The sequence below is a fragment of the Bombyx mori genome, chromosome 13, assembly GCF_030269925.1.
Source record: "Bombyx mori chromosome 13, ASM3026992v2".
Taxonomy (NCBI): Eukaryota; Metazoa; Arthropoda; class Insecta; order Lepidoptera; family Bombycidae; genus Bombyx; species Bombyx mori.
In genome coordinates, this window is record NC_085119.1 from 7986897 (window position 1) to 8009168 (window position 22272).

At 35.2% G+C, this 22272-nt stretch overlaps 1 protein-coding gene across 3 annotated transcripts in view; it reads left to right on the forward strand.

Moving 5' to 3' along the window:
* Positions 1-1045: 1045 nt before the first annotated feature.
* The window catches only part of LOC101743832 (carbonic anhydrase-related protein 10), a 51493-nt gene continuing 30266 nt past the window's right edge, over positions 1046-22272 (forward strand). Inside the window, exons 1-2 of one of the 3 annotated variants that reach the window (XM_062671786.1) lie at positions 1046-1261; positions 17011-17218. In XM_062671786.1, the coding sequence (XP_062527770.1) occupies positions 17155-17218 (64 nt within the window). In that variant the 5' untranslated portion in view covers positions 1046-1261; positions 17011-17154. Of the gene's footprint in view, positions 1262-14808; positions 15286-16729; positions 16828-17010; positions 17219-22272 lie in introns of those variants that run through there. The other 2 variants (XM_012691734.4, XM_021349217.2) reach the window with 2 other exon arrangements.

Below are 22272 nucleotides of genomic sequence, written 5' to 3' on the forward strand. Positions count from 1 at the left end.
CGCTTCCATTCGATCTTATTCAAAGATTCGTTTCTGGAAATACATTGTGAGGTGGTGTTACTGTGTGGAGAACAAAGGAAAATTGTGAAACTCAGTAGAGGTTCTTGTGATAGCCTACTTCGTATTATGAATTTGCAAAAATAAACAACTTCTTCTATCATATCACTTCAATAGGTATCTTTCGAATATGTAGGACACTAGGCCTATAGGTTCCTAGGTCTTATGTTTTAAGGAAGTTTGAAAGAACCTAAGAAACTTTTGACGTAGTTTTGGGCAAGAAAATGTTGGAAAATTATCACCTCAGAACGTGATTATTCTTATGTTTGAAAAATAATTATTAGGAATCGATTCGGGGATTTCGTAACTATTATGTAGATACCAAAACCCTGCCTATTTCATATAGGGGGGAATTGAAGAGTGGGATAGCCGTTGTATTTTAAAATAGAGACTTACAACTCATGTTTTGCGGTAGGCAGCGGCTTGGCTCTGCCCTTGGCATTGCTGAAGTCCATGGGCGACGGTAACCACTCACCATCAGGTGGGCCGTATGCTCGTCTGCCTAAAAAAGCCAATAAAAAAAATGTCTTAAAGTTGGTGACGGCATTTAGCGTTATTGATGTCTATGGGCTCTACCTTGTCCACCCATTTCAACAATAAAAAATAATACGAGCCGAAAATAAATGGTAAATATGCTTTATATGAAGTAATCTCAACATGTACAAAATAATGGCTAATGCAATAAATCAGGTCTCATGAGACTAAGCCGTCTGCAGCTTTAATTAACTTTTAGACATTAACTTTCGAATAAAATTAGTTGAATTAAAGCAGTGACTAAATTACAGCAAAGTATATTTTCTATTATTTTATATTTTTAAGAAACATTTTCGTTTCGATTTCAAAAATTTAATTAAAACTACATTTACCATACGGTTTCGCACTTATTATTTTTATTTTATTAATGCCCCAAGTTTTGATTACTTTATAGTTCTTGTTGTCATGGATACCTAACATGTTTGTTATTCGTCAACAATTGAATGTCATATTGTACCGTATATATTTTGGGCTAAACGGCGTAGGGACCAACATTCTACCTATTAATACGTATTTCTGCCGCGTTGGTGAAAACTTAGACAACTGTTATGTAATAAATTCTTCTTCGATGTCATATCACAACGTGGCAGCTTTCACATTATTCTCTTTTCTGCGAGCTCTGATAGAGACTAAGCATATACTTCTCTACGATTGCTCATTGAGTTAAAAGGTATGTTCTAATTTTTTTTAGCCTGAGTTATCTTACTTCAAGTAAAACCAAGTAACGAGACAATTCTAATGGTTTTAAACTGGCGACAATGTAAAATAAAACATTGGAAACTGTTTGACGAAATTACGAAAATCTACGCACAACACAAAATAAAGAGGGTCATTTCTAATGTCAGAAGAGCTTAGAAAAAAAATGATGGGCAATATTAAAAATGCCCGTAATATTGCACCTGTAACGTCTGACAAGGGTCGCCTTGCATGTGTCTCGTGGACAGCAACAGTAAATTCTTGTCCCTTAAATAAATAATCGACTCGTTTGCTTCACAACAATTTGTACGTACTCGAATGGGCTCATGAATATTGACGGCTTATTGCTGGCTTCATGTTATTTTCTTTTACGTCATTCGTTTTTTTTTTAAATAGTTCTAGATTCGCCATCTTTTTTTTTCACTGTCCATAGGCTACAATCGAAATACAACTGAAGCTAAAAAAACGGAAGCTTACATGTAAATATAGCGTGAATTTTTAACAATAACGCTAACAGTAAATTGTTCGTTTGCTAGTCAATTTTTCGAAAATATTATATCCTCCATAACTTTTTTAAGACTCATGTAAATTTCAAAAGTCTTCGTGGAGTGAAGATCTATACAGAGTAGCAGGCAAGAGCTGGATGAAAGAAGGCGAGAATCGTGCTTAGTGACGTGCAATAAGAGACGCCTTTGTCCAGCAGTCGACTGCTGTAGACTGATGATGTGATGTCGTGAAATTTCAAATGAACTTTAAATCTGAATAGAAAAATCAAGATTGACAATTCGATTTCTAAACAAAGCAAACTATTGAGTGTAACAGAGAGAAGTGTCGGTCAAGAACTTAAAAACATTTCTTTATTGGTAAACAAAGCGGGATAGCGCAAAGAGAGACGTTTTGGCTAAGGCATCGTAATATATTAAGTGCTAGCACGCGAGTCGGCAATAAGTTTGCCTCGCCTAGTTTGCTGTTAGATAACAATAATTATAAATCTCACTAAAACTTCTTACTGTCCACACCGAGGCTATTGTCTTGTACTTACTACAAATTTACTAAAATACTTGCAGTTTTTAAAACCTAAGGATCTATTTTGTGGTAATGTGACTATAAACACTGTTTTCATTATTGAAGTGTACATACAGTTCATCTAATAACATTACCAGTGACTAGTCTAAGCTTACGTAAATAACAATTAGTGAATCGATAGGCATAATCATATCTTCTGAGCCTGTGCATTTAATCTAAAGAGGTATCCCATATTTAACTACATAACGAAAACTCTTATCTCTATTTTTTCATGTGGCAGATTATTTTTTTAATTTAAACGAAACAAACGCGACTCTTATTTCAATATGAATTTTATTAAAATTTCTTAATCGTTCATATAATTTTATTTATTTATTATATTTCATGCATATTATTATGTATTTACCAATTTAATGCCTAAGGCATTCCCTACTAGTCAAATTACAGTAAGGCTGAAAATAAAATAGCAGGTGCATTAGGTTGTTTAAAAAATTTAAAATAGTTTTCATACAATATACTAACCATGTGTGTATAGTATATTTGTAAAATCTTAAAGTAATTCTATTAGCCATAGTGTTTGCAACCAAATTGATAAATTATATATAATTCGTAAAATCGGAATAACAGCAAAACTGAATATCGTGATAATTGCCTATAAAATAAAAGTTACAGCATGTTTATGTAAGAGTATTTAACTCACTGTAGCCATATGAATTTTTTAGTCTACATATTTGCTTCACTAAATACTATATTTCAATTGGACATTGACCGCTCTAAGGGTGAATCGACTGAGGGCAATGTCCGTGTCTCGTTCTAGACGTAAAACAAACACGAACACTTTAAGAAAAAAGCTTATATTCTATTGTTACAAAATATTGTGGATTGGTAAGAAAGGAACGTGTGAATAGAGTGTATGTAGAACGGAACATTAAGAGTTAACGTGTCAGTGAGAGAAAGCACTAAGAAAGGGAAAAGAGAATGACAGATAGTACGATAGAGAAAAAAGTAAGATGGCGAAGACGGTGAAATGAGCAAGGCATAAAAAAGGTGTCAATTAACTTTTAATTATTATAATAAAACTAATTTTGGAAAAGAAGAAGTGAAGAAGAAGAAGAAGTGAAGTGAAGGGAAGTGAAGAAGAATAATTTTATTTTTGTGCTAAGATCTGGATTCTACATTTATTGTTAATAAATTATTTATGAATGACGGACCTAAGCGGACATATTGTTAGTGTCCGTGTTCTAGTTTATTTTAGCATAATAATAAACTTAATCACTGAAAATAATTTACAATACCTGTCTGGATGCTTGTAAGATTGGATGAAAAATATTATATAAGCCAATAAAAAATTCTAATAAACTTATAATAAAAAACAAATCAGTCGATGTAGAGAAGCGATGTATTATATAAATAAACATGCGAAATCAAACTCAATTACTTAATTTTGCTGTACACTAGAAATAATTTAAACCAAATTTTGACAACTCTTCGTAACCATAATGCGAGTAGAAAAGAAAAGCTTTAATATCACATATTTCATATACAACATTTTCATCCATGGTCTCGTGTAAGGACATCATAAAAACATCAAGAATCCATCAGACGTAGGAACAGATTGTTTGACAAAGAACATTTTGTGTACCTTGACATCCTACTATGTATTTTTATGCAATAAAGTTATCGCATGCTTATATGATTAGTCAAAATAAAAATGTGTATTTTGAAAAAAGAAATAGGTTCAAAAATGACTATTCGTTTAAGAGCAGTGTGTTTAGAAAGTTTACTATAAAACAAAAAACACTATTTGCATTTATTTTTGTTTCGTAGTAAATTATTAATTTGCCAAGTCGAACGTAGTTTTAGCAAGTTTACAATTTTCATATTCTAGGAGAACAATACAGAAGCGTAGACAGTTGGCAAGCGTTCCCTAGCTTGCATCTCGACAACGTTGTTCCAAACACGACCTAATCTTAAGGGTTCCGTAGCCAAGCGGATTCCAGTCTTTATAATATATTTTTTTTATTTTTTTAAATTGCCTAGATGCGTGTATGAGCTTATGTTCCGCCTGATGTTAAGTCCTCACCGGAGCCCATAGACATCAATCACGTTAATGCCGCCGCTCATCTTGTGATATGAGTTCTAAGTCTCAACGTTTACAGTACAACGGCTGGCCCATACTTCAAACCAAATCGCATTACTGCTGCACGGCAGAAATAGGCAGGGTGGTGGTACCTACCCATGTGGGCCACATGATCCCTACCAGCTGGCACCTTATTTTACTTGGAGAATATCAACACTTTGATATAATCCTAAATATTGCTACACAGTTAATTGTAGATACAAAAAAATAATTATAGCAATATCACTTCATATACCTATTGCGACGGGTCAGCTGTAAAATTGACAAAAAATATTTTTAAGCTGAGCCGATTGTTGGGGAGAAATGCGTTTTGAAACACATAAGAAACCCCCAACACGCTTCGACCTACAACTATAAAACAATGAATCACATTTTCTAGGAAAGTCGAGGTTCTAATGTGTGCTCAGTAAAATTTTACTTGCCACTTTAGAAATAAGTAAAAAAATGAATTAAAATCATTTTGTTTACTTTGAATTTTAATAAGGCTCGTTAATTGTTGCAAAGGCTTCTTCACCGTATATAATACGACACGTTCTTGTTCGGTTTGTTTTTGCTAAGTTAGTTAAATTAAAGGAAACTTTATCATTAGAACCACAAGCTCTACTATATCTTCAATTCCGTGAAACACTTTCCACTAAATTAATAGAGCGTATGTCCGTAGGTGGTTTAAGCATTGTTTGTTCACATCGACAACTAGTCTAGAATACTTATATAAAACCGTGTAAGCCGGTAGGCAGCGGCTTGGCTCTGCCCCTGGCATTGCTGAAGTCCATGGGCGACGGTAACCACTCACCATCAGGGGGCCGTATGCTCGTCTGCCTACAAGGGCAATAAAAAAAAAACATCAATTCTTTGCTTCTTTTTGTTTTCCACAGCTGTGAATAAATATTTTCCTAGAGCTGTTGTTTTCCTAGAGCTGTCGGATCTTTCGAGAACCGGAAGCGCTGCATCGATGACTGCTGCTCGGCGCATCCCTAAAATGTCTAACTGTCCTCGGAATTCTGTCGAAATGTTGTATCGGCAAATAAGACTTCACAGATCGGTGCATTTTCTTCAGAATTGTAAAGGTATTTTTAGCGAGTAACATATATTATATGTAAGTACCGTTGAAGAGAAAAATGGAAGCCGGTTTTGTTAATTCCTTGAACAACTTCGGGGCTCAATAAGATTTTGATGTCGTATTTATAAAAAGGATTAAGTGATATGTACAATTATTGCACTTTAAATGGTTAAGAAGATTTACATTTTTCATTGAAATCCTTATGATGCTAGAAAGACGAAAAGACGAAAGTAAAATGTGAAAATGCACTTTAGTGTCGTGTTGAAGATCAATTTTACCAAATTTGGTACGTACCAAAAAAAAAAAAAAAAGTTGTGACATAATGGGAAAACTCTACATCAAAATTTTTTTTGTCTATAAACAACAATTGCAATAAATATTAAATTTAGAACCACAAAAATGAAGACTTTTTTTAAAAAAGATGCATTTTAAAGCAAACCTTTATTTACTAGCTGTTCGGGTTCATAGTAAATCTCTCAAAGAGTAGATGTTCTCGTTTTACACCGTCTGGGGGATTATTGAACTTGGAATAAAAATAGAATAGGAATCTATGAAAGAGTACCAGTACAAATGCTTCATTCTCGTTCAAAATTTTCGCATTTAACCATTTAAATTAGTTCAAGCTTAAACCTTTTTATGTAATTCGCTGATTATTTTTACATACATCTCACAGTTGTTGTGACATTTGTCGTAATAACGTGATTAAGGCTTCAGCGTTGCTTTCAAGGAAGCGGCATTCACAATTTGATGTCTAAGGACCTCCGGTAGTGCCTTAAAATTATATTTGTCTTAACAACTGCCAAGGTGATGATGACAAACGTGGTACAGGTTTATTTGTCAAGAGAACAATGGTGAAAATGAGGAGTGTTGGTGATAGTAGTTAGTATTTGGATTCTTCTTCTTAGTCGAATACTTCATTGCTGAAGGTCGTGTCCTTGAAAGCCCTTCGTGGCTCTTTGTACCATCAGCTTCCATTTGCTTCGGTTTTCGGCTTATCTCAGGGCGTTCGCAACAGAGAGTCCAGTGACCGCAGTTATCTGATCCGACCAACGGTTTGGTGGCTAGCCGGCGGGTCTTTTCCCTTCCACCTTGCCCACCACAATCAATCTTTCAAGTATTTGGATTAAGAACATGGAAATCACATGAGTTTATATTATGTGTACACTTTCCAAGCAGTTATGGATTTTCATCGCTACTGGCAAAGCTACATCATAAGTACATATATAGAGTAACTGGGAGGGCACTCAATAATGTTTACTAATTAATTTTAATGATACCTGGCCAAAATTATGCTGAGCACGCCACTTGTCTCCGAGTATACTTCAAAGGTCTGAGGAAGCACAAAGTCTTCTAATGATAATCATTTCACGGACCCCACTTGAAATGGCACGCAAGATAAACGGGGCTCCGCTCGAATTTTGTGTCGGTAACGTCTGCAAAAACGGTGACATTACGAATTATATTGAATGTGCGTTTAAAACAATTACAAGTTGTTCCAATTAAATAAAACTATACGTAAGCATTGAATTTAAACACAAAAATGTTAATGACAAAATCTAAAATTGTAAAGATTAAAAACGGAGATTTCATCGAACTGGTACATAAATACAAACTGAAGACTTGGTATGACGCATGCAATTCAATGCAAATAAAAAAGAATATAATATTTTTGCAATTGCACATTTAAAAAAAAATCTACAACTAATGCAAGAACATGTTCTTTTTTATTGCATTAAATAGGAATACAAACAGAGGACTCACATTGTGTTAAGCCTGAGCTTCTAAATATCATAAATGTTTTTTTTTATTGCCCTTGTAGGCAGACGAGCATACGGCCCACCTGATGATGAGTGGTTACCTTTGCCCATGGACTTCAGCAATGCCAGGGGCAGAGCCAAGCCGCTGCCTACCGCTTGATACTCTCCACAAGCCTCGTTTGAAGAAGGACATATCGTAGCGCTCAGGAAGCACCGTGAAGGGGAGCTCATTCCATAGCCGGATGGCCGGTGAATGTTGATGTGAATGAATGCTAACCTAAGCTGAGACACAAAACCGAAATCTGTATTATAATCATTTGAAACGTAAAATAAATTGATTAAGCGTTATCGAAATATTATTCTTTTTAAATAAGATAGCTTGCGCTATTTACGTTGACACGCGGAATGTTTTTCTCATCGTAACATCAACGCACGTCATATGCTGTGCAGTAGTTTTAGCAAATGCGTATTTTCATACAATTTGACACAGCTGTGGTCAAGCTGGCCGCAAGGTAATTCAAATTTTTAAAACATATGTTTTCCAAAATATAGAAGCGCATTTGTAGAGCTCGATATAGGTAGCAATAGGAACCGTTTTGCATCACTTCTTCATCATAACAAAAACACAACGGTAAAAAAGGCAACAAGAAAATAAAATAAAACATAATACGTCAAACGTATCTAAATCTTGACTCTTGGTTCCAATGACTACGGTCAACACTAGTTGTAATAACCGAGAAACATGTTTTATTATTGTGTTGACTGTACTGTATTCGGATAGAAATGGAAAGCCATAATTCAAGGCAATATTGAATTATTTATAAACAGACGGCGCTGAATAGAAACTGAGAAGTATTTTGACACCAGCTATTGACTGCATGCTCGACATTCTTGACTGATGATCCTTCATTGTTCGAAAGACAATTTTGTTGGCTTTTGATGCTTTTGTTGACTTATTCTTTTCTAGACATTTGAGTTATGTAGCTTCGTTCAAATATTACGACTAAAAGAGGTGGAGTATTATGTGAAGATTAAATGACTTTGAATTTTAAAATTTAATTATCTTGAATTAAATTTTACCTCATAAAAATATTACTTTGGTCAGATAACATATTTGTTTTTTGGTAACCCACTAAATAAATAATTATGGTGATCGTATAGTCCATTTAATGAAAAGAGCTGCCCTTGGACATCGGCACAGCTATTACACTGATTCCCGTTAGAACTATCCCTAAACTTCATCTGAAAAAGGAAAGATTAAAAATTATCGTTCTAAATTGTTAATTCACATATCGCACAAGAATTGTAATTTGAAATAATACTAAATGATTTTATTATAAATGCTATTATTTAACGGGTTTATTAGTTTTAAAGAGTTCCAGATTCACCAGTGCCTTCGCAAGTGCTATGACAACCTAATATCCTACCACTGATCTTTAGTCTGCCTGTCATTATTGTGCTTGCTGCATTGAAATGTTAAGAAATCATTCAAAATATAAATAGCATTTATGATGATTCATAGCCGCGAATATTCCAAAGGTTTTGCAGTAACATTATTTTGGGAAAATTTTTAGTACATTCGGACTATTTATCACAAACCATTAATAAAGAATAAAAATACATATTTGAAAACCTCCCTAAATTATTTTGGGCTGAAAACAATTAATCTTTTTGAACTGCAAAAAATCTTTCCTTGTTCAAGAATGAAAGCAATTTAGCCACACCGTGAGAACTAATGCAGATGATGCTCCAGCACTTTTCTTTCAGTCTGACAACCGTTCAACTGATAGCCATTATTTAGCCTAAACATAATATCAGCTAATTCAGCGTTCTAGTTAGCTCACTTAAAACACATTTGTAGGATATTTACAATTGTGATTACAATTCGAAATACTTTTTTATTCACAAGTAAAACTCAATTTTGCTTTTATACCAAAGGCAAATGATAAATTTCCACGATCCGTGAGTGGTGTAGAAATCACCTCGGGCTATTTGCGTACCTAGAGCTACTTGTAAACAAATCTAGCGCGCTCCAAAGCTCTATGATCGAACGGACCACAAAATTCAATTACGTGGCAGACAAAATAAAAACCTTCATGCCGGCATCGTATCGTTGATTTGTTTTCGCTTTGTTGCTTCCTACTCCATGTAACATACATATTGTCATGGGATTTGACATGTTTTTTGCGACGATTTTTTATAAAACACTTTAGAAAACCTATTTTGCATTGCCTGATTGAATTTCAATTTCATCTTTGTCTCGCCGTTTCAGAAATTGAATTTCATCTATGTCTCGTCAGTTATTTTAAATGCTCATTACTTATGTTTCACTGCTACTTTATTAGAATTTAATGGTTTATTTTTAATTGATTTTTTATGTTATCCTTTTTCTCAAGGCTGTTAAAAAGCCCTTAAAAATACCACTGGCCCTATAATTATCCTATTAGTATCTCGATTCGCATTAGTCAAATTGCTAACCTACAGATTAGCAACGCATTACGGTTTATGACAGAAACTGGGTGAAAAGTATGTAATATCCATCCATTCCGATCTACATCCTTTTTCATAGGGATGTAGATAGACATACTGACAGTACTAACGTGTTTTCTTAATTAATTATGTGGAACGTCATTTAACTATTGTCTTGAAGATGACGAAGAATGTTCGTCATGTTTTCAATTTCACAGCAATGTTTGTTGATTTCATTGGATTTGTTAAATTATTTTTACTTATTGAATATTCGACATGTCATTACCGTTCTAAAATCAATTGAATTAAACGTCATTATTTATAACAGACTAGAGGAAATTAAACAATTATCTCCATGTTTCGTTCTAAAATCTTAAGAAGTGATGAAATTCGGCTCCCGTCTGTCAAAATAAAGTTCACGCTTTCTGACAGTCTCTGTTTTCCTTCACTTCCGATTTCTCAAACAACTGCAAAGTGATTTAATTTTCAAGTAGTACGGTGTAAGAAATAGAGGTTTAATGATGAAGTATTTAAGAAAACAAAAAGACGTCGCTTTGTTGACCTTTGGGGATTTGAGTTAAAGCATAATTGACATTGACATTGATATTTTTAGCTTGTAAATTTTATCTCTATGCTTTTTACAAATGTACTAAGATACATTTAGTTGGCGAAATGATATTTTTTGAAAAGACAAGTTGAATGTTTCTAATTTATTGACCCATTTATAAAACTTTTATAGAATTAGCATAGTGCTTGCTGTTACGTAGATTTTTCAATAAAAAAGGTTAATTGTTCGAGATTGGGCTCGATTCAATGCCTTTCAGATAATCTAAAGTCATACATACGATACGCATTGCTTGTTCGTATGACAGCTGCCCGAGATTAATCGATAATGTATGGTCCACAAGCAACTAAATAATCGTAAGCCAACTAAATTTTATAAACAAAAAATATAAATCAATGGTAAGGTATAAATTCAGGAATAGCATAATTTACGGGGAATAAAAATTTCACGTCACAGCTTTAGACTAAAGTTGCGCTTTCTTCGTGTACAGGGAATTCCCCGTGAAATTAGCGTCTAGATTAAATTTAGAGTGGACACCTTTCAGGTACAAAGATAAATTACTGCAGAGACAGGTCTGCAAAGCGAATTACTTACCTGGATGCGTACTAAACAGTTAACGAGCATTTTGCTTGAGCATTCCAACTATTCTTAAAAACAGTACTAGTTGGGTTGGAAGAACTGAAGACAATTGTTTTTCCTAAAGCGTCTAAGCGGTAACTAGAGCTCAGAGCTTGTAGATACTATAGATAACCTAACCATCGAGATATTTAAATAAAGTTGGGTTGGTGCACTGGATGCTGGTTTGAAACCGCACGGGTTTATACTGGCGCAACAAGAATAAAAGAAACAGAAATCATTGAAAGATGGCAAAATAGGTTTTTTATTCCATAGATCAGTAAGTGACTTCTTGGTTCATTTGGCATTAAGGGCTACCAGAACCACCACCTTGAAACAGGTATGAAAATTTCAATATTGTTGTTTAACGGCTGTGCCACCGAAACTTGAGACCGAAACGCATAGCTGCTTCGTGGCATTAATTGGCAGGCCCGTTAGACTTACCTACGCGAGCGGCTTCGAGAACATTCGTCAAATATCTATTTCCTTAGTAAAATTTGAGCATCAGCATAGTCAGCATAGTAGCATCAGCATAGTCATGCTGGTGGTCAAACTCTGAAGGCATTTTGTGACTTGTACACGCAACGCTTAGTACGACTACATAGAGCATCTTATGCTTTAACCACGACAACCTGTTCATACCAACTTTTATCATTAGGCATAATGTAGTATTATCATAGTTATAAATTAACGTATTTCGGATTTGTCGTAAATGTTTCGTAAAAATATCAGTAAAGTTGGGCTTGTTCAGATTCTGATAAATCTGATAACTATATAAAATTTATACAGTTAAATATTTATACTAAATTTTAAATATGTGAACGGTTTATAGATAGCTAACTAATGGGCAGCCAATTTATTTATCAACTGATTGAATGTCACCACTCACCTTAAGACAAGATATCGTAGTCACTTTTATATTGTAGAAAGAACACACAACTTTTTTGTATAAATTTCAAGAATAGCATATATGCAATTTATGCAAATGGTCCGTAAGATATTTTTTTGCTTTTAACTGTATAAGAAACTTAAACTCCAATAAAAAAATATTGATAAAAAAACATTACACTATAGTTTCCATAACATACAAATATTGACGAACAATATTTTAGTCAGCCGTGACCACGAAAACTGTGAATCTAGTCTCAAGTCTGAAATTACAAATTAATCCACGTCAGATTAAATCGTAAAAGTAGTTTTATGAAACAATGTTTGGCTTTAAGCGCTGCTGCTTTGCAGTAAGTCAATCATTAAGGCACATCTCTGCTTACTTAGAGTACCACTCCGTCTTAACTCGTTTCCACCACGTGAATACTTTACGTAGCCGGCGTTCATAAAAAAGACAATTTCCCTTATTGCCGCAATCTGTTACACATGCTCCGCGCGGGGTTATGTCTGCAGCCGCCCTCATAAACGACAAAGTAAACTATAATTTATTGCGCAAATTTAGGGTCAAACGCAAGACTCATAAATTACTTTATATATTATTTGAACGAACTGGCTACTTGCTCACAATCATCTGTATTTATTACAAGTGTAATTCTAATGGATCTTTAATGATAAGTCTTTACACACGAAATTGCCGTTTTACAATTCTGGTAATTCGAAACGTAATTTATCTATAGCTAACAATAAATTCTAAATTACGTTAAATTTAGTTAAAAAATTTAGAATTCTAAACTTTTTCAAATGCAGTGATTTTTTTACTGATAAGTGTTTTGTCTACACTACCTTCATCGCTTTTTCACATATCGACGCTTGAAATGCAAACGTGACTAAGCGACAATAATTGCTTTGTACATAAATGAAAGCCAATAACCATATTCGATGCGCAAAAAAAAAAAATATTCTAGGTCTATTAAAATCATTTCATCCCTACAGCTAGATTCGTTAAAATAGATTTTTTTTCAGGTATTTTAACTTTAATTTAGTCTACTGTAAAGTTCACGCATTGTCGCTTAATCACGTTTGCCTTTCAAGCGTCAATATATTGACATCCTATCCGCCCAGTGAGGGTGATGAGGCGATTGGCATTGCATTGCGTTTTCGATCCGGAAGGCTGGTCCTGGTTCGGGTTCGTAACCCGGGCGGGAATAAGGCACGGGAGAAAACTGCAGGGAAGTCGTTTAGTCTGTAGGAGGCCTATCGGTGAAGGTAAAGGGTAAAAACCTGAGAGTATGAGGCCGCGAAGTGCGCTACCAGAACTCTAACACGCTACGTGACAGCACTTTTTCGGAGTTGTAGTTCTACGGAGCGTCTGCGAGCGACCGATTGGTGGTGTATCACGTTCCCACCCGCTGATTATGACCCAGCAGGGTATAACACCGGGATGTTATTTCTCACTTTTAAAGACCTGGTTTTAGTAGTAGGTAGGTACTAATAGAGTTATTTCTCGCTTTAAGAGATGCTCTTAGTCTTGAAGATAGTCTTTAATATAATAGTATCGATTCATTGGATTGAAACATTTCACCGTACCCTATTTTTCAGTTTTACATAGAATTGATTACAGTATACTTTTATTGTACACCGATATAAAAAGCTAACAGATCTTATTGACACTAAAAACGTTAAGCCTAGAATCAAATTCGAGCGATCAAAACAGCAAAATAATCAACGTAATTGGCTTAATGAAAGCGAATAAGTCGAGAGATATATGTATTTACTAAATATCTATATATTAATCTAAATATCTATATACGTGAAACAAAAACTTTGTATCCCTTTTTACAAAAATTGCGCGAACGGAGGAGAATGAAATTTTCCACACTTATAGAGAATATGGAGAAGAAGTGCACAATCCTAATACTTTTTTTAAATAATGCATAAAAGATACTTTAAATCTATAAAGAAAACATTACACACACTACCATGTACTAGACACACACACGTATACTCTTTGTTTATTGTCAAAATTTATTATTGCTTAAAGTCTGTAGTCAAATTGAGAATAGGTTAGTATTGTTTATCTTTAATATTACAAGTATTTATCTATAGTGTAGTCTTGGCGAAATCTGTAATAATGTTGAAACTTATAATTTCAATTGATTATAATCGAATTTCGACTACTGCGTTACCACTAGTATCTATTAAAAGTCAAAACATTTTGTTTGGGCGGTAGATTTTATATGAAGTAGACAGTTGGTACATGAATTCATTCGGTACCTTAAAATATAAAATGAACTTCAATTTAAAACAAGCCATCCCATCTCGAAATCATGGCTAAAGTAACAATGAGTAAAAATGAACTTTAAATTCACAACGTTAGTGTGAATGATAGTTGATTCTGCTCACGTTTGAATGAGATGAAGCCTCCAAAGCCTCGATACAACTTATTGATTCGACTTTGCACTAAAGACCGGGTTCTAACATGAAAAATATAGGTATCGCTTCGAAAAATACCAACTAAACTTTTGAAAGTCTGAAACATAGCTCTTCTTTTATTCATGCTCTGACATGTGGCGTTCTCCGTTGTATACAGGCTTTCTTTTCTAACAAAATAAACAACATCTACTTGGAGTTAGGTCCTTTGAGAGGATGTTCCCTGCTAATGTTTTATGAATGAGGTCTACTACGACTCTACATTTAGGTTTTCATTGATGCACTTTTTGTTATAGCGGCAGTCGAATGTAGAGTAGAGCATATCAAAAAATAGCCCAGTATGTATGTGTAGTAAGAAATCTACATTGAATCAGAATAGATAGCATAGGACTATTTTTATTCTTATAACGTTTCTTGAGACATTTTAAGATCATCCCCACTGCGAAAATCGCGTAGGCCGTTCCCTTTATCGCGAAAAACTGTATTTGTCTCTGTCTCGCAAGGAAAAATTTACACGTTTTCTGGTATGCCGCACAGATTTCGTTGTGCTTAGTTTAACTAGAATTCAACTTTATATCTACGTAACTGTACTCCTATTTCTACTTGATGGACCCCGGTTCTTAATCTCTTTTCAATCTAGACAAGATCGAATCAAACATTCGAAGAAAGAAAAACGTATATATTGACGTTTGTTTTGTTGCATATCGGCCCTTATCACTGCTAAATAAAACTGATTTTCAAATGGACACAGTTGACTTATACATCCCTTTGAACTTAGAGCTAGCTGTGGAAAGCTTGAAAGGTAGACAAGTAGGAACGTGTAGGCTGTTTTCGTACAAGCCTTCAGTCGTACCGCGCACATGCTGGCGGGTAGACGGGCACAGAGCTTAGACTGTACGCGAAATGGCGGGAACTTTTCGATAACTTTCGTATTCTAAGACGCTGAGACATATCATTGAACTTTTACTTTATGGAAGTGTAAAATACAATTGAGAGGAAATTTAAAAAGTGACTCGTTCCCGAGATAATTTTCAAATATTGTAGAGCAGTGAGTACTTTTTTACGTCTGCCTTTTAAAACATAATCGAAGCAAGTAACAAAACAAAAATTGTTTGAAACATATTACTTTATTCATTTGTGCTGTTATTGTATTTATGTTAAATTTTCATAAGTTTTACAATACTAGTGGTGTTTATATATTTTTAATTCATACATGAACATTACATTCGACTGGGTATTAAATTGAGCCATGATTTAAAGAGTGAACGGAATAATAATGTTAATTAAAAATTTAAGTATCTGCAATTTCTTACCTGTAATCCGGACTGTAATATTTAGACCTGTAATATTTACCTGTGTAGTTAATAATTTGATATTTCTTTATTTTGTTATTTTATTTCTATATACTTTACTTATTACATCATATGGCTGATCTCATTTTAAAGCATCCCAAATATATAAATCAGCAGAAAATCAAATATAAAATGTATTTAATTAAGCTTTATAATTAATACTTTATAGAAAGACAGACTGTTGTATCGCTTAAAAATAAATCAGAAATGCAATGAAAAACTAGGCACCAAAAAGTTAAACATAAAGCTTACCTTGATAAGGTTACGGCAACATACGAAAGGGCTCAGTCAGAACAGAAGTCTGTAAAATACAAAATATTGCCAGCGAAATTTCCCATGGAAATGATATTCGGGGTAATGAAAATTCCGACCGATGCATCCGGTACCGAGCGAGGGTTTTAATTCCCTTCGCTGTTGCGAATCGGCGCATGTTTTTTCATTAAAACGCATTCAATACGACTACGTAGTGGCTTTTAAAAAGCGGACCTTTTAAAAAATACTCCCCCACTCAACCGCTGTAGTATCATTCGTTACAATTTTGTAAAAAGTAAAAAATGGATACATACCTTTTTCAATATTTCTATTCTTTAACAGTGAATCACAAATAAGTTTTTTTTTTTAAATAAATACAGCAATGACTTGTATCTTTCGCATTTATTTTGAGTTAACCGATATCGCTGTTCTAGTTTTATACTAATTAAAAAACCAATTCCAAATCGAATAGACAAAATAAACCAATCGAATACGTCCTTGAAATTTATACCCGTAAACCGGAAACTAGTTTATCCAAAGCTAATTATAGTTCCTTAGCTGACATTCAGACTGCGCTGAAACGGTTATGTTGCGGCCTCAATGACACCCTCACCTCTCCATTAGTACACCGTGAGGCAGGGTTAACGACCGCTTCGCGTGATGCCACACTACTTTACGTTTATTTATATGATGAGGCAAACAAACCTGGGGTCTAAAATTCAGGGGCTGAACAACACGGTACGCGACATATCAAATTTCCATTATCAGCGTACTAAAGAACACGAACAATAGCCCAGCGGTCTTTAAAACAGTAATTCTCTTTAGTTCGTAATCCGGTTACAGTCATGTAACCAAAAGGGAGACTTATCAGGGCTGTAATAATTTACGAACGAAACAAACAGCTGTCACAGCTAGAAAACGATAAGATATTTAGTTAATATAAATGAAATAGTACCTATTATATCGAATATAAATTAACATTTACTGTAAGATTTTTCATTTTCACTTATGAGTACAGTATAATTTAGATTTTAAAATAAGTAATGTTGTAAAGCACAATACAATGAAAACACTACTACTACGACACTAACCTGTAATTGGACAAAATTCGAAACAAAAAATGATTTTGTGTCCTCACAATAGAGTTAACAAATGTACTTTGGTTACAGAGGAAATATGAAGAACGAAGTGCCAATTCAAATATGTTAAACGATATTAGTCGACGATGAAACAAATTAATAATGGAAATCTTTAACGAAAATGTGTCGTTATAAGTTCCAATGTCGGGCCATGAAGTAAGCGTGTCGTAGACAATGCACAGACTCGTGGGTACGGCTGCAGTGTCTGCCCTACTGCAAATACTTCTATATTTTGCAGGTAAGATGTTTCATTTAATATAATGTACGGGATTAAGTGTAGCGTAAGACTTCATTCGTTTTTGATAAAATAGGGTCTCTTTTAAGCCATTACGTATTAAATTTTCCCAGTAACAATTCCGCTTTGTAGTTCGGACATATTTATTAAAATATAATTATAAAATAAAAGCTAATTAGATTCAGTACGGACAAAATTCAGTGCGCTATTTATAAAGACAGCGATTACAGAGTATGCCAGTATGTTTTTATGATCTAATTGAACAGATGAGCATACATGATCTGCCATCAGGTATTCAGGTATTAATTGGATCCTGGAGCGCATAGACGTCACAACATAAATTCTGCCACCCATCTTGAGACATGAGGTCGAAATCTCAATAATATTGTAAATACAGGCCGATCAAGCGAGCTCACAATATGGACATCGTCATCATAGACGTAATTTACGGTCAAATGATATTTTGGGTCCGTATAATCTGAACGTAGCGTGCAATTAATATTTTTCCTTCAGTGATTCTAGTCTATATGTCAGCTGCCTAGAAGAGTCGTTTTCGTTTTGCATTTGTATGTAATTTTGGTGTATAATAAATCATATTTCACTGAACTATACGACTCAAATTAAATTTCTTTCATTAAAACAGATAAACATTCACACATCAAATAAATTTATCCATAACAATCGACCGTACAAACAACAAGTCGCGACAGATGTCAGTTGTCAAATGACTTCGGAAGAACCTGTGCTCGCGTGCTGTTTGCCAATTTATCACTAAGCTGATTATATATAGGCTCGTCTTCCTGACGTGCTTTATGGCGTCTGTTTGCTCTCCTCGCATTGTTTCACGCTCCTTTATTTACACACCTTTTAAGCTAAGAAATATTGACATGAAATTGTGTAAACGCAGCACGGTTAACATGTAGAAAATTCATTCAATAGTTATGATGCAGGTGACGGTATATTCATAATTTAAAAGTTTTTTTGTTGTTTCGTGTTCCTTCACCTTTATTCCTCGTTCTTAGATGATAAAAAGCTAGGTAGAGTATTAATTACACAAATAAGATATTTCAAATTTAAAAATACTATTATACTCCAACTTAAAAAAATTATATTTATTTATTACATAGCCTGATAAACAAGCTCATCACGTAACTTGTTTTAGGTGGCTACAAATTACATTTGAATATCGGTAGAGTCGCATCGCTTGATACGAATGCACCGGGCGTCTTATTCTTTAAGCCACGACGACTCAAAAGTATATTAAGTAAGCCTACTACTGGTGGTAGGACATCTTGTGAGTCTGCACGGGTAGGTACCACCAGCCTGCCTATTTCTGCCGTGAAGCAGAATCCGTTTCGTTTTGAAGGTGGGGCAGCCATTGTACTAAACTGAGATCTGAGAACTCATATCTCAAGGTGGGTGCCAGCATTTACGTCATAGATGTCTATGGGCTCCGGTAACTATTTAGCACCAGGCGGGCCCTGAACTCATCCACCGATCTAAGCAATAAAAAAATCCTATTTAATTGGAAAACTTGATACCAGCCTGCACGATTTTAACACTGGCATAGTCGCATTGCTCGATACGAATAAACCGGATGTCTTATCCATTACACCAGTATGATTTCGTATAAAATTTAATTTAGAATATTATACAATACACTCAGAATACAGTATATAAACCAGGGCATATTCCAAAGGCTCAATACAGATTGTGTTTACAGTGCTTCTAGTTCGGAGCGCAGGTGGCATGGTCTGCATAAGCTCCGACGGACCACAGCCGAATCCGCATTTGACTTTAATTTAACTTTGCTACGCTGAACATTGTCTTTACGCGGAAATTTGAAGCACGACTTCGGGGATTTAGGCCGGTCGATGAATAATTCTGCCACAGTGAAGTGTTACTGGTGGCTTATCTTCCATGAAGCTACTCGAACGTTTCCGACAATTATGTATCCGGAGTCACTTGATTAGTACTCTTTTAACAATATATTACCGTTTAAAGAAATCTCAATAACTGAATCAGTTAATAATGTATAAATAAATTGTATTAAGTATGACGGAGTAAGCGCTAGTTCCATAGTGTTTTTAAAATGAAGACGTCAGCGTTGCTGACGCCATTCTCTTCATCATTATCATTGCCTTCCATAGTAACAGTAATTAAGACTCATTTTTCCAATGAATTCCATTTATTACAATTCAAATGTACAACGACAACAGCAGAGAGCTCCCCCTCAGTCGGCTGATCGAGTCGGAATGCTTTGTAAACAATAGCCTTGAGTGGCTATTTCAGCGTAACCTTAAATAGTAGGTAAGCTTACAGGGCTCAGGCCTGATAACGTTGCTAACTCGAACCCTAGCAAGAGCCATGCTTTGCATAATCTACCACCGGATCGGAAACGCGACCCACTGAGAAGATCCGGCAAGAAACTCAGTGGGCTGTCTGTGGGTTAATTTACTCGTGGAGCCCTTCATCGCTAGCGACGGGTTGGACGAGAATGATGGCCGGTGCTTGAGGTACCTAAAAGCACCATTAGTGGATCGGGAGGATCTGAAATGACATGTTTTGAGCGACGTCGACCGCTTTCCATTCTGTCTGTAGGATCGGTAATGTAGTTACCGGCGGCCACGATCAGAGGGTTTTCGTGTCATGCCGCTTTGTCGAAGCATGGTGCATTGATGCCGACTGTAGATACTTACTGATGGACTCTAAGTCCAGGTCATCATGGAGGTCGACGTTCCTAAAGAACCACGGGGCTCCGACGACTATCCTGAAAAACGGGATTGAATGACTTGTAGTGGTTTTAAGCTAGTGCGGGCTGCGTGAGCGAACACTACACTTGCATAGGTTATGACGGGACGTATGCAAGTTTTGTAGAGTGTCACCCTATTTCTAAGGGACAATTTACTTCGCTTGCAAATCATCGGGTAGAGACGTCCTAGTATGAAGGCGGCACGGTCGCGTACGGTCTTTAAGTGGGGGTGGAATGTCATCACTCTGTCGAGGGTGACGCCTAAGCATTTGACCTTCGGAGCCCACGGCTTTTGAGTTGATGGTACATCATGATGGGGCGAATGGCAGAGGCTGAGGTGTTAACGCGCCTAGTCGGGAGTGGGATTTTGTGCGACAATAGTCACTCGTATTTATAGTAGAAAGTGGGGGTAGCTTAGACATGAATTCTCTTGAATACCGCCTTAAACAGCTGTTGACAAGCGTAACACTAAGGAAAAAGAACTTTAACTAATCTTAGTTAACCAAATAGTTATGTTGCGCCGACATGTATAATATAAAAAAAGAAAAAAATCTTTAGGGCATTAGTTATAGTTCATTTATAAACAAATTGTTTGAAGCAATCTCTGAAAAATCCTCTAAGCGCATACGTCCATTATTTGATCGTCTTTACATACAACTACATATAAGCGAGCAAGCAGTCCATTAAGATAACAACAGATAAATATACAAAGTGGGAATGTAAAAGAATTTGCATAGATACTGGTTCCACAATCGCGCGCTGTACGATACCGTTTGAATACGTAAGGTGGAAGATATCTAGGCTCTTATTTTACAATTCCTTCAGAGACATTTTTCATTTATCAATATTTTTACTATTGTCCTAATACCTTCGATTTCGAACACGAGAATTTCATTTTGAAATATCTATTTTATGTTTTCAAATGATTTTCGTAGTATGTCAATGATTTTTTATACAACAGATATGTTATCTTCATAGTAACTGACTCTTCAAATCTGATCGCGCCATATATATCTACATCCCTACCGATATAGTGCACACACATGTTGACAAGTAGCATTAATGAAAAGTACAAAAGATAGGATAAGCGCGTGAGTAAAAAAGATAGCTATAATTGGAACGATTGCACTTGTTATATTATTATTGCATTTGTTTAGACGCGACTAAAGACGAAACGTCCCAATTGGCCTGTTTTCGAGTCTTCACTTGACGTGCGCTTGAAACATATCTACTTCTTTTTACATATAAAATATCATTGTAGTATGTAGTTTCGTAATGTGCTTTTTTAACATATAAGCTAATCTACTTCTAGGATGTCTTAAGGTGGGTGGCGCATTTACGTTGTAGATGTCCGCTTAACACCAGGTAGACTGTGAGCTCGTCCCACATATAAGCAATAAAAAAAAAATTGATGTAACTCAACGTGAGATGGTAAACATGACACTTCTTGTCCCAATAATTTAGCATTAAATGTGAAGACATTTTAATGTGATCCTCATGAAGCATGTACAGCTCTTAAGACTACAACTGTTATAATACTTTTAAAAGAAAGACAGAAATCGTTCTGAAGGTCGGTTCGTTTGTTTGTCGCCCATTTGGGTATTAAGTTGAAATACCTTGTCTTTTTCCCTTTTTCTTGTCGTCTTGTTGCATTCTAGAAGAGTCACACTCTCACCGTGTCAAGTTTCCGTCTTAGTCTATGTCTGGATATTATAAGTCTTATGTGCTGTCAAAGAGGTTACACACCACGACACTTGAAGCAGTGTGGATGCGTCTCGTTTTAAAGAGTGGAGCAGCCGTTGTACTAGAAATCTGAGATATAGAACGCTTGACGACGTAGATGTGTCAAAGTAGGTGACGGTATTTACGTTGTTGATGTCTATGGGCTCGGGTAACTCTTTAACTCCAGGTGGACCATGAGCTCTTTCAATCTAAGTAATAAATAAAAATTCAAATAACCTGTTCTAGTGTTTGTCTAACTTCTATCATCGTAATTGAAACATTGATATATTGTATTGTCTACTTCTTCTGTTAAAATTCATCCATCGATTTCACTTAATATTGCCGGTCTTGAAGGCAAAATGCACTTATGACCTTTTATTTGTACACAATAAGTAACAATCGTTACAAGTCATATGTGTGTGTGTTCTATCCCTTTTCAATTAAAATCGTAAATGTAATCGGAAAAGCGCATCCTAGTCATTTTTGTATAATGACTAGCTGACCCGGCAGACTTCGTAATGCCCCAATCGATAAATAAAATACCTAAACTTTTGTATAAAATAAACTTAAAACAAACAAAAAG